Source organism: Chiloscyllium punctatum, chromosome 38, assembly GCF_047496795.1.
Source record: "Chiloscyllium punctatum isolate Juve2018m chromosome 38, sChiPun1.3, whole genome shotgun sequence".
Classification (NCBI taxonomy): domain Eukaryota; kingdom Metazoa; phylum Chordata; class Chondrichthyes; order Orectolobiformes; family Hemiscylliidae; genus Chiloscyllium; species Chiloscyllium punctatum.
Genome location: NC_092776.1, coordinates 28,582,372 through 28,595,662, shown reverse-complemented (window position 1 = coordinate 28,595,662; position 13,291 = coordinate 28,582,372). Strand labels below are relative to the sequence as shown.

Below are 13,291 nucleotides of genomic sequence, written 5' to 3'. Positions count from 1 at the left end.
GCATAGTGGTAGTGTTCCTACCTCTGAGCCAGGACGCCTGATTTCAAGTCCCATCTGCTCCAGAGGTAAGTCAACACATTGGAACAGGTTGATTACAAAGTATTTAGATATTGGGACTGAACAGCACATTCTGGCACTATCATTAAAATCAATGCAATTTTCTGATTGCTAAAAGTTAAATGTCTCTGGGCACAAAATGACAAACTATTTAAGGTTCACAACTATTCTACAAACTCCACTAAATCCTGAAGCACCAATGTCAGTCACTGTTTGCTTTAAGGTATTCTAGTATTTTACACCAAACTAGTATTTAAACTGAAACCTCAAATCAAGAACAGCTTTAAAGATCGCAAAACCTCAACTAGAATGAAGACGAGAAAGTAAGTTACAATAAAATGCAGTTTGGATCAAAGTTTTTGGTTCTCAACATTTGATCGGCACTCTCAAAAGTTACGTTATAAATAATGTTAATTATTTGCTTCTAAACCCTCCTGAAATAGAGTTAAAATCACCTTGTGAAAAACAAGTCTAAATCGTACAGTTCAGTACCAGTGCACTGGTACACAGATGACAACTTAACATTCACTCAAGAATTAAACTTATTCAATCAGCTTTATTCAATGGGTTGATCATGGGAACCAAGACAGGAGCAAGGCTTTACTGTCATTATCTAATTCTATTTAATTTAAATTACCACCAATGATTTTATGTATTGAAAGCATGACTCACCAGGTCTGATTTTACTGGAGATGAGTTCAGGGAATCTTTGTCTTTCACTTTATCAGATGACTGTAAATGTGCCTCTTGGCTAGCAGCCAAAGGTCGCGTGATGGAAAGTTTATTTGCAGCAGAAGGCAAACCATCATCTGCATCATCTAAACTTGAGCTGAAAAATAATTTGTACTCATTCAGACGGTCATCATTATTTATACAAAATAACATTTAAGTCAGATTTTAACTGGATCAATATCTGTAATGGACAAGCGATATGAAATAACAACAATAGGGGATTATATGCATGACAAAGAGCAGAAGCTGCAGCTTATAGACAGCATTAAAGAAATCCTAGGAGAAAGTGAGGACTGCAGATCCTGGAGATCAGAGCTTAAAAATGTGTTGCTGGAAAAGTGCAGCAGGTCAGGCAGCATCAAAGGAACAGGAGAATCGACATTTCAGGCATAAGCCCAGGGCTTGTGCCCGAAACGTCGATTCTCCTGTTCCTTTGATGCTGCCTGACCTGCTGCACTTTTCCAGCAACACATTTTTAAGCATTAAGAAATCCCTCAACCAACAGATTAAAACTTTGCAGTCCTGCAACATCAAGTCTGATTAGTCTAAGATCACTGAACAGGAGACACCAAGATCACCCTCATCCTTACTGATGTCAGAGGCTTACATGAGATTGCAAAAGGGAGGCTTGTGAAGCAGAAACATTTTGCAACCATCTTCAGCCGGAATTGTTGACTGGATCATTGATTTTAATCTTCTCTAGAGCTCTTCAATCTTCAGCCAATTCAGCATACTCTTATAAGAGCCAAGAAATAGTATTGTGTACTTCATATAGCAAAGGTTATTTGTTATAACAACATTGGATGCAGTGCTGAAGACTTGTATTTCAGAACCAGCTGCAACTCTAGCCAAACTTTTCCAGTACAGTCATTAACAGTGACATCTATCCAACAAGACAGAAAGCTAATCAGCTGATTCCTTTATATATATATATATTATATAAAAACAGGGCAAATCAGATCTGGTCAAATACAAATCCATCTACTGTCAATGTGGTGGAAGGTGTTGTTGGCAGTGCCATTAACTGGCATTTAATTATCAATAACCTGTTCACCAATGCTTAAAAGGATTCCGTCAAGATCTCTTGGCTCCAGATCTCGTTCCATTCTTGGTCAAAATATGAAGGAAGGAGTTGAATTCCTGAGATGAAGTGAGAGTCGTTGTGCTTGACACCAAGAAGCATTTGATGAAGTGTGGCATCAAAATGCCCGAATAAAGTTGAACTCAATGGATTGGATAAGATGCAGAGTTACATTGCACTTTGCTCAAAAACTGCATACATTCATGTAGAACTCGGAGCTCAAAAACTGCATGAATTTATGTAAAACTCTGTTATCTCACTTTTTAGATTAGAATCAATCTAAACATCAGGTCATAGACAGAGAACACAAGGGGCTAACACCTTCAACATATTGTCTAGCTATCACCATTGTTAACAGCTAACCCGTGAATGCAACTTTAAAAAAAAGGTTTTGTGATTTACACATGAAAGAAGTGAAACTATCACTGTATTCTAACAGATGAAAGGCTTAACAGACAATCAATTTTTCAATGTATAATTTCAGTTACATCACACTGCTAATTTTTGCTATAAATTCTGTGTTACGATCGAGCCCTCCACTATCACCTGATGAAGGAGCATCGCTCCGAAAGCTAGTGTGCTTCCAATTAAACCTGTTGGACTATAACCTGGTGTTGTGAGATTTTTAACTTTGAACTCAATGGAATAAGTCAAGGTTGGGAAAGCTCTTCACTGGTTCGAGGCATACCTAAAACAAAGAAAGATAGTTATGATCGTTGGAGGCCGATCGTCTCAACACAGGAACCAAAGGTTGAAAAAGATAGCCTTTACTATCACTACAGGAATTCCTCAGGCTGGTGCTCTGGTGAATCATCTTGAGCTCTTTCATCAACAAACCTTGCTCCATCATAAGGTCAAAAGTGGGACGGTCATTGATGATTGCATTGTCCAGTTCCATTTGCAATTTCTCAGCTAATGAATCAGTCCATGCCAACATGCAGCAGGATCTGAACAACATTCAAACTTGACCTTGGATGACAAGTGAAATTTACATCACACAAGTATCAGCCAATGATGATTGCCAACAAGAAAGAATCTAATCATCTCCCCATGATATTCAATGATGTTAAAGTCATTGAACCCCTACCATCAACATCCAGGGGGTCACTGTTACCCAAAACGTAACGGGACCAGTCACATAAATATAATAGCTACAAATGTAGATGAGAGATTGCATGTTCTAGACCACAAGACGTAGGAGCAGACATAGGCCATTCAGTCCATTGTTTCTGTTCTATCATTCAGTGAGATCATAGTGGAACTGATAATCCTCAACTCCACATTCCCATTTTATCTTCATAAACTTTGATTCCATTATTGATTAAAAATCTGTTTCCCCATTGAATCTTGAACACACTTATAAACCCAGCCTCAACAGCCTTCTGTGGTAAAGAATGACACAGTTTCACTTTCCTCATAGAATAAATTCCTCCTCATCTTTTGTCTTAAATGTGGCACCACTTACCCTGAGATTATGTCCTCTGTCTTATAGTCTCTCTTTCTATACCTATCATGTTAAGCTCCCTAAGAATCTTGTATGTTTCAACCTCTCTTCATAAGAAAATAGGTCCATAACTGGATTCAATCTAGTGAATCTTCTATGGACTGCCTCCAATGCCAGCATATCTTTCCTTACATAAGGGGACTAAACTATTCACAGTATTCCAGGTGTGGTCTGACTACCACCTTGTACAGTTTTAGAAATATCTCCCTATTTTTAATTCTATTATTCAGTTCACTTCTCTGACCACTGTCTGAGTTGAACCAGATTGATGACAACTCCAGTGGCTTACTTGACCTGGTACTAAGTCTCCTATTCTATAAATTCTCTGTCACAAAGGCTATCTTTTTCAACCTTTGGTAGACCCGTCACTCCCAGTTATATGCTACCAGTCACTGAAACTTCACATATGTTTTTGTTCATCCAGACTTGACTGTTCTAGTACTCTCCTAGCCAGCTTCCCACCTTTCATTGTCGATAAAGCTTTTCCACAACTTTCTGGACACAGATTGAGTGATCCAGACTGAAAGGTGGCAAGGCTTCTCAATAATTTAGTACATAAATAATTGAGGATGCATCTTCCAAACAAGATTTCTTTTAATGATAAAATTAGGTTGCATTGACCTACTCTATATAAAAAGCATCATATAATTACAAATAATTAATAATAATTTTGATGCCGCTACTGATCTTTATTGATCTCAGAAGTCAGGATGTTTCACTGAGGCATGCTGAGCAACTCTGAGTAATCTTGACTCTAATCTCCAGCATCTGCAGTACCCACTTCTGCCATTCTGAGCAACTGTCAATGGTTTGAAAACATTATAGAAAGGCCTGTAATAATCCTTTAACAACCATCATCAGTAACAACAGAAAGACTAAACAGATGCATATTCTGCCGAACAACAAATTTAACATTGTGCCAAGGCGCTATCACTGATATAGGATCCAATTGGCAATATTTTGATAAATGTATTGGTTGGGAATCACAGTGTCTCATTTCAAGCCTCACTTTGAAAGCTAATTGGGATATCACTAGGTAATAGTGCTTTAAAGCAAAAATATCACTATAATAGAATTTTCAAATATCAATAGGACAAAAAGCAGATGAACTTTACCCCCAATGTTCACATTCTTGGGCTTTAGAATTTCTCAAACCATTTTACTTGAATGATATTTTCGGCAAAAGATGTCTTAAGATTTTAAACTAAAAAGTGACCAGGAGTTTTTTAAAAATATAGTCTTTGAAACATAATGTCACTCAGGAACTTGATCAAGAAATAATAATCTGCTAGAATATGAGGAAACAATTGTAAGGATCCATTTGTTTAGAAAATGAATTGATCTCAGAGTTACTTTCACTTTCCTCTGAAAACACACTCGATGATTCATAGGGAGAGACTGGATACATACCCTGAACAAGGAGTAGTTGAATCGGATAACCTGACAGCAGGACATTTTATTGGACTGTCTTTCAGAGAATCAATCTTTAAATACATGGACTGCTTCTTTGCATTTGTTTCATGATGCTATAAGGAAAGAAAAGTGGATTATTATTATTTGCAGCATTGGGTATAGTAATTTACCAATCATGATTATAGTAAAGTTACAGCATGAAAGTGGAAGATTGCTACACGGATACTCAACCCAGACAGGAATGGTGTAAGTAATTTCCAAACAAGAGGCCGTCCCAGACCAGGCCAGCGCGAGAGGTGGTCCTGGACAGGAGTCCTGGACAGGAGGCCAGTGGGGGAGGCGTATTCCAGACCAGAGGTCAGTGCAGGAAGCGAGTCACGGAACAGAGGCTGTTGTGGGAGGCTGGCACAGGGAGGAGAGTCCCAGAGGCAAGTCATCGACAGAAGCTTGGTACGGAGAGGGGAGGCCCTTGCGGAGGGGAGGCTAGGTCCTGACACAGACTTGGGTGAAAAGGACTGTAATTTGACTACTTTTGTTTCCTTTTTTATTCTTATGCTTTATTAGTCTTTCATTTTGCACTGAAGTATCTGTACCTAGGCACTATGTGCCGAAGATGTTGCCATAAGCAGTGACATTGCAAACTTTTTGCTGCACTCATTCAAGTTCATGTGACAATAAAGCTAATTCAATTCAACCCCATATATGGCCCGTCATCTTTAAAATGGATGCACGTACAGCGTTCAACATGATCTCGTTATATAGATTACAAATAGCTTCATCAGTAACTGGCTAAGTTCTGCATTGTGGTGAATAATTAAACCATGCAATAAGTTTTCAGTGGATTCAACATAAAACAATAACTTTTGACATACGATAACACAAAATTAATACTTACCGGTGATGATGAACCAAGTTTTTCCATGTACTCTATGTCTAATGAGTGTTCATATCCCAGCACTATAAAGGGAAGACATTGAAAAGTAAATTTATACAATAGAAGAGAGTGGGCTTCTGAAATTGATTCTGAATAAGATACACTGTGCAAGGTCTACATACTATTGTGTCAATGGAAAGTAATAGATCATAAATCATTGTGATTACAGCACCTTCTTATTTTTCCATAAGCATCCATGGTGGTATCATGGCAGCTTGCACAAACTAACAGAATGCTCAGTGTGTCTATTTATCGTACTGTCCAGGATCACCTTGAAAACAATCATCGAACAACAAGCTAACTAAAGAAAATAACGTATGGCCATGAAAATCAAGACGTGAAATAATGCACAGTTCAGGTGCCTATTTGATTTGATAATTGACTACAGACAGTTGTAAGAAGTAATATGATGCCTGACTACAAACATGGATTCAAATTAGGCAGTGAAAAAGAAAGCCTGTCATTTATGTTGCACCTCTCACAATACAACACGTTCTGAAGTGTTTTACTGGCAATAAAGCACATTTCCATAAGCATGCACATAGTCGTGGTGGTATTTTGCCAGCTTGTGCAAACTAACAATGCTCCATGTCTATTTATCACATTGATCAAGACGGTGCACTGTGGTGGCATGGTGGTTCAGTGGTTAGCATTGCTGCCTCACAGTGCCAGGGACCTGGATTCAATTCCAAACCTTCGGTGACTGTCTGTGTGGAGTTTGCACATTCTCCCTAAATATGCATGTGTTTCCTCCAGGTGCGAGGTTTCCTCCCACAGTCCAAAAGGTGGATTGGCCATGCTAAATTGCCCATAATATCCAGAGATGTGCAGGTGAGGTGGATTAGCCATGGGGAAATGCAGGGCTACAAGGGTAGGGTAGGGGGTGTTGATTTGGATGGAATGCTTTTTGGAGGATCAGTGTGAATGTGATGGGCCAAATGGCCTGCTTCCTCAATGTATTCTATGACTTTGAAATGTCAGTTACTGTTATAATGCAGGAAATGTGGCAGTAAACTCCCACAAACAGCAAATGTGATAATGACCAGAGAACCTGTTTTTATAATGTTGAGTGCAGAATGAATACTGGCCAGAACTTCTCTACTCCTTCATATTACATTGAAATGTGACTTGGGATCCGTTCCATCCATTTGAGGAGAAAATGGAGCCATAGATTAACAAAAGGCAGCACCTCCAAAAGTGCAGCCAGTGTCCCATTAGTACTGTGTAGGAATACCAAACTTGCAATTTGCACTGAAGCTCTTGAGTGGGATTTGAATTTACCACCAACAGAGCTATGGCTGACACTCCATATAACTGATTGTTTTATTATGTAAAATCTTTTCACAAGTCAACTCAATAATAATTAGAATGATAGAATCCCTACAGTGTTGAAACAGGCCATTTGGCCTATTGAATCTATATCAACCCTCCAAAGAGCATTTCAACCACACCCACTTACCCTATAACCCTGCATTTCCCATGGCTAGTCCTTCTAAACCTCACATCCCTTGATACTATGAGCAATTTAACATAGTCAATGCACCTAACCTGCACATCTTTGGATTGTGGGAGGAAGCCAGAGCACCCGGAGGAAACCCACGCAGATACAGGGAGAACGTGCAAACTCCACACAGACTGTCACCCAAGGGTGGAATAGAATCCAGGTTCCTAGCGCTGTGAGGTAGCAGTGCTAACTACTGAGCCTCTGTGCTGCCTCATAAATTGAGGTAAATAAGTTGGCTTTGTTGAAATTGTTTTTATGACTCTTACAACGTTAATTTTCAGATTCTTTTTGGATAGTCGATGGGTATGGATTGATTTCTTTCTGAACTTGAAATCCTGCAGCACCCACAAGCAGTGTTTCAGCCATTCAGATCTGACCAAACTCTCATGTCCTCAGTCCTTTCTATGGTTTTGTTATTGAGCATGTGCTGCTGGAAAAGCACACCAGATAAGGCAGCATCTAAGGAGCAAGAGAATCAATGTTTCAAGCATAAGGCCTTCATCAGTGGTTTTGTTATGTAGATTCAAGATAACTTATATTTGGCTATTTATTCAGCTAATCAAACATCGAATCTAGAAATTTCACTTGTACTGGATCAAATGGAAATGTAAAGTTCTGCCATCATAACATTTTTTAAAAGTTCACTCGGGGATGAGTGTGTCACTGGCCCTGCCAACACTTATTGTCCAATCTGGATCCCAGAACATTACCTGGGTCTCTGGATTAACACACTCCTGATAATACCACAAGGCCAACACCTCCCCATAAGGTTCGGAAGTTAAATGATTACAAAAACCTCTAAATTCAAACAGTTGGTCTTAATCTTAAATGTTAATATTTTAAATGTATGATTTATTTGCACTTACTGGCTTTTTGTCCTCAGTTAGCAGCTGGCATGAATAAGTCTCCTGACTTATTTCAATTTCACATTAAAAACACAGAATTACATTTGCTTCTCTTTTGCTTATCAATCTTTCCTCATAACTAGAATTTTCCAGTCCAAGCAACATCACTTTAAGTCTTCTCTGTACCCCTTTTAGTAGAATCACATCTTTCTTACAGTGTGCTTTCCAGACCAGACCTAACTCAGAATATAACCTCTATATGGAATAAAACCTTTTCTGTTTGACTTGTCAAATCACTTTTTAGGACCGATGGGCATGTACTCCAAGGTCCATCAATTCCTCTACACTTCTCAGCATCTTGCAATTTATTGTGCATTTCCTTGCCTTGTAAGTATTCTTCAAATATATTATCTCTCACTCCTCCAGACTGAACTCCATTTACAACTGTTCTAACCAGCTGACTCAACCATTGATGTTTTCCTTTTGTCTAAAGCGGTCTTTAATTTTTTAAAATTACAGCCCCTGCGTTCAAGTATGAATCATTGATACGTACCATGAGTAACATGGAACATATTTAACCCTGCAGAATAGCCCAGCCTCATGGACAGTGACCATTATACTTTTCTGCTAATCTTGGATACATTTTTAAATACGAATTGCCACTTTGCTTTAGATGCAATTTGGTTTTATCTTAGTGATCAGTTTGCCATGTGGGACCTTATTAAAGACCTGCTAAAATGCATATAGACCCCATCTAACACAATATCCTCCTTGCTACTGCCTCAAAAAGTTTGATTCTATTAGTTTGACACAGCTTTCCCTTGTCAAATCTGTGCTGACTCCCTTTCATTAATCCTCATCTTTCAAAAGGAGATTTAATCCCATGTATCTGAGTTTTACAATAATTTTTCCATTACTCAGCTATAATCACTTGATCTATCCCTTTTTAAAGCATTTGGGTCAGATGGCTAGATGTCAAGAGTGTGATGAAGAATGATGCAAATAGCAAGGGAATCCAATCCCATATCAGATGCAGTAGATAACAGAGGTCCAACTCCTTGTCTTGCCCAATTTTGCAGAATGTTAACTCTCGGGTTATATAATCAAGACTCTCTGATCGCACCTTCCAAACCTGTGACCTCCACCATCAGAAGAACAAGTGCAGAGGACACATGGGGACTACAGTGCTAGCAAGTTCCTCTCTAAGATACACACCACCCTGACTTGAAACTATATTATTGTTTCTTCACTGTTAGAGTTAAAATCCTGAAACGCTCTTCCTAAAAAGCACTGTGAGTAACTCAGCACTCCAAGGACTGCAGCTGCTCAACTTACCATTGCCTTCCCCAGGGCAATTCTGGGTGGCCAACAAATGCCCACATCCCATGAACAAATATAATCCCAACCAAAACAGATGCCTGTGATCCTTTGTGGACTACGTTTATTTATCTAAACACTGATACCAGCTTTAACAACACACCAATAGCCAGACAGGATTAGAAAACAATAGCTAGGACTACTGCTATTTTCTCTCTTGCTTCCTTTAACAGCCTAGGATGAAGTTCAGCCAGACGTTGGAGCTTAGCCACCTGCAAAGATTTTAATCTTCATAATGTTGCCTCTCTCACAATGTTCACATTCCACCTCCCTGATTACAATGTTTCTATCATTCTTCTCTTTTGTGAAAGCAGACAGAAAGTATTCATTAAAAACCATGGCCAACTAATAAGCCCTACAATTTCTTCAGTTATCCACTTTAACTTTATATATCCATATGTAACATGTTTGCCATGTCCAGAATGGTTAATCTGTTTCCATTTTCCCAAATTAATAATCATACATTGAATGTATTGCTTTGTTCAACAGAAAACTAGGAAAATATGGAATTGCAGCAGCAACTACAAAAAATAAACAAGCAGCTTATAGCAACTTTAATTAACACTGCTCCCAAACACTATAAAGTCGACAAAACACTTTAAAAGGCAGAGTCAACATTGCATTTAGAGAAAAGCAAACAACTCTGTTAACTTAGTATTACTTTCCATTGTTTTATCATAACAAAATGGGACCTAAACCCAAACTTTGAACCCATTTAGCAGATTACACAGGCCCTGAGCTCTGCTTTAGAGTAATATGAAATATCTACAGTCAGCTCAGTTGCTGGATGGCTGGTTTGCAATGCAGAGTGATGGCAACAGTGAGAGCTCAATTCCTGCACTGGCTATAGTTAACCAGGAAGGACTCTCCTTCTCATGGTTTCCCCTTTGCCTGAGGAAAGGTGACCCTCAGGTTAAACGATCCATCGCTGTTTCTTTATAATAAGAAAGCAGTCCTATGATCTAGTATGACATCTACACTTTTCAATCTCTCACTGTTTAAGAAATATTTTACGCATCTGTTCCTTCTATCAAAGCAGATAATCTCACATTTTCCACATCATATTCCATCTGACAAGTTCTTGCCCATTCACTGAGCCAAATCCTCCTTTAATCACTTTAGATCTTTCATCACAACCCACATTCCTTCTTAGCTTTGTACAGAGGAATCTCGATTATCCAAAGACACAGGTGGGGATATTTCCTTCAGTTAATTGAAGGCCAGATAACATAGTTGGCCAAGCATCGGGACCTTGCGATCTTGTTCGGATAATCTGAAATTCTGTTAGTCGAATGCTGGATAATCGAGATTCCTCTGTATTCAGTGCAAATGTGGAAATATTACATCAGGCCCCTATGTTCTAGTCAGTGAAAAATACTGTGAACAGCTGAAGCGAAAGACCCTTGTGGTGCTCCACTAGTCACAGTCCGGCAACAGAAAAATTACCTATTTATTCCTATCTCTGTTTTCTGCCAGTTAGCCCATCCTTAATTCATAACAATATATTAACTTCATGTTTCTAAAGACTTGACATTATCTATCCTGTTGTGAATGCTGCATGTACATTATCCTGCAGTCATATTACATGCACTTGCCTGATCCCCTGACTATGGAATCCCTTATCACTTTTGCCCTCTCATTCTTCTTTCTCCACATTATACAGCTAAGATGCTCTTGGTGAATATTAACCATGAAGGGGATGGTGTGCAAATTCACCACAATAATAATGGGGTGAAAGAATTATACTGAGGTCATGTTACACACACACAGACTTTATTCTTTTGTATTCAAGAGAATATAAGTGTGATCATATCGAGGTGTTCAAGATGAGTAAAGGGCATGATATAAGAAGGAGGAACAATCTCCTCCCTCAGGGAAATCCACAATCAATGAGAACTGAAGGGTAAACTTTACAATAGTTAGAGTTATACACTATGTGTCAAGGTGGTTCGGTGGTTGGCACTGCTGCCTCACAGTGCCAGCAACCCGGGTTCGGTTCCCCCCTCGGGCGGCTGTCTGTATGGAGTTTGCGCATTCTCCCTGTGTCTGTGTGGGTTTCTTCCGGGTGCTCCAGTTTCCTCCCACAATCCAAAGATGTTCAAATCAGATGAATTAGCAATGCTAAATTGCCCATAGTGTTAGGTGCATTAGTCAGTGGTGAATGTAGGGGAATGGGTCTGGGTGGGTTGTTTTTCAGAGGGTCGGTGTGGACTTGTTGGGCCGAAGGGCCTGTTTCCAAACTGTAGGAAATCTAATCTAATCTAATCTAAGCAAACAGTATAACTTTAAGATTGAAGATACCTGGTGATCCACATTGGTTCCTCATTAAGAAATGCCTCAGTTTTGAAACTCTCAGCCTTATTTTAAGTCATTCCACAGTCTCACTGTTGCCTAACTCTGTAATCACATTGAATCCAGCAACTCTCGGAAATATCAGTCTTCCTCCAATCCTGGACAGTATTCCTGATTGTAGTTGTTCCATGAGTATGATTCAGAATAATGGATCACACAGACACCAAGAAACAATGGAGCAAATTTAAATCACATTTTGGCCTCTTCTTGGGTATAAGACTGTCAACTCTAAAGTGTCGAGTTCTCCAAACAACAAAAGTAGGAACTATGTGCATATTAGTTTGTAATGATGTTGCATTTGTTATGGCTGTTCACAAGGGTTGTATGACAGTGACATCTGATACTTTAATCATCAGTTTGGAGCTTTTATCCTTGTCACCAAAATAATGGTGAGATTAACTCAAATTACATTTACTTTAATGTGAAACAAGGATAAACAGGGGTTCCACAGAAACATAACAAGTTCCAGCGGCTCATTCTTTTCACTCGTTATTCCACAACAACATTCCACAGCCGATCATCCCAGCTGACTCAAGCTCTTGTGGCACAAACCAGTGAGCTGCTGCCTCTGGACAACCAATTGGTATCCCAGCTTGCCAGAATTAGGATTAGCACCTTGAACAATAATTTGTTACCCAAAATTGGACCTAAATAAAACATTTTCCTCTTGATTTTTTTATTCACTTGTGGGACATTGGCATTGCTGGCTGGCCATAATTTATTGCCCATCCCTAGTTGTTTTTAAACTGAGTGGCTTGCTTGGTCAGTTCATAGGGCACTTGAAAGTCAAACACATTGCTGTGGATCTAGAGTCACATGTAGGCCAAACCAGGTAAGGACAACAGAATTCCTTCCCTGAAGGGCATTAGTGATTCAAAGGATAATATCACTTGTATGATTTGAGAGGAGGGGCTGGTGGAGCACAGATGCCTTCCAGAGTGCTTCAGCAGAACCCACTCTGATGGAGGTCTAATTCCATGTCACTCTGACAAAAGAAGGTGGAGAAACCTAATAGGTAATTGCTCCCTTTTGGATTGCTTACCTGTTTCTTCGAGGGGTATTCTGCATTTATTTGGATCTCAGCACCTCAAACTGAAGGCATATTGAGTGGAATTCCTATGGTAGACCAACAGTTTAGTTTCGCCAACTCAGACACACAAAGCATTCATCCACTTCTTTTTCCACAACCTTGGTAAAACTAAGCTGCATTCCATTTTCTAGGTCTTAACCAGTAATCAACCAACCATCTGTCCATCCATCCATCCAGTCCTAGATCAGAAATTCCAATATTGTGCTTGAAGGAGGATTCGGAGTAGGGGTTAAATCTTCATTAATATCAGCTTGCAAAAATGAAAATTTGATATAAACTGCACACTCTGTTATATTTATCAGAACAGTAATTTACCTTGCTTTCTAAAATGAAAAGATGAAATATTGTTATACAAATTATAACAGCTGAAAACGTGTTGCTGGAAAAGCGCAGCAGATCAGG

General features: G+C 39.1%; 1 protein-coding gene across 3 annotated transcripts in view; it reads right to left on the bottom strand.

The window, feature by feature from the left end:
- Window positions 1-13,291, bottom strand: part of tacc2 (transforming, acidic coiled-coil containing protein 2) — a 264,812-nt gene that overhangs the window by 50,409 nt on the left and 201,112 nt on the right. For all 3 annotated transcript variants that reach the window (XM_072557490.1, XM_072557491.1, XM_072557492.1), the window contains exons 19-21: window positions 5,683-5,744; window positions 4,785-4,900; window positions 730-886 (exon numbers count right to left, since the gene is read on the bottom strand). In XM_072557490.1, coding sequence (XP_072413591.1) covers window positions 730-886; window positions 4,785-4,900; window positions 5,683-5,744 — 335 coding nt within the window. The remainder of the gene's footprint in view (window positions 1-729; window positions 887-4,784; window positions 4,901-5,682; window positions 5,745-13,291) is intronic.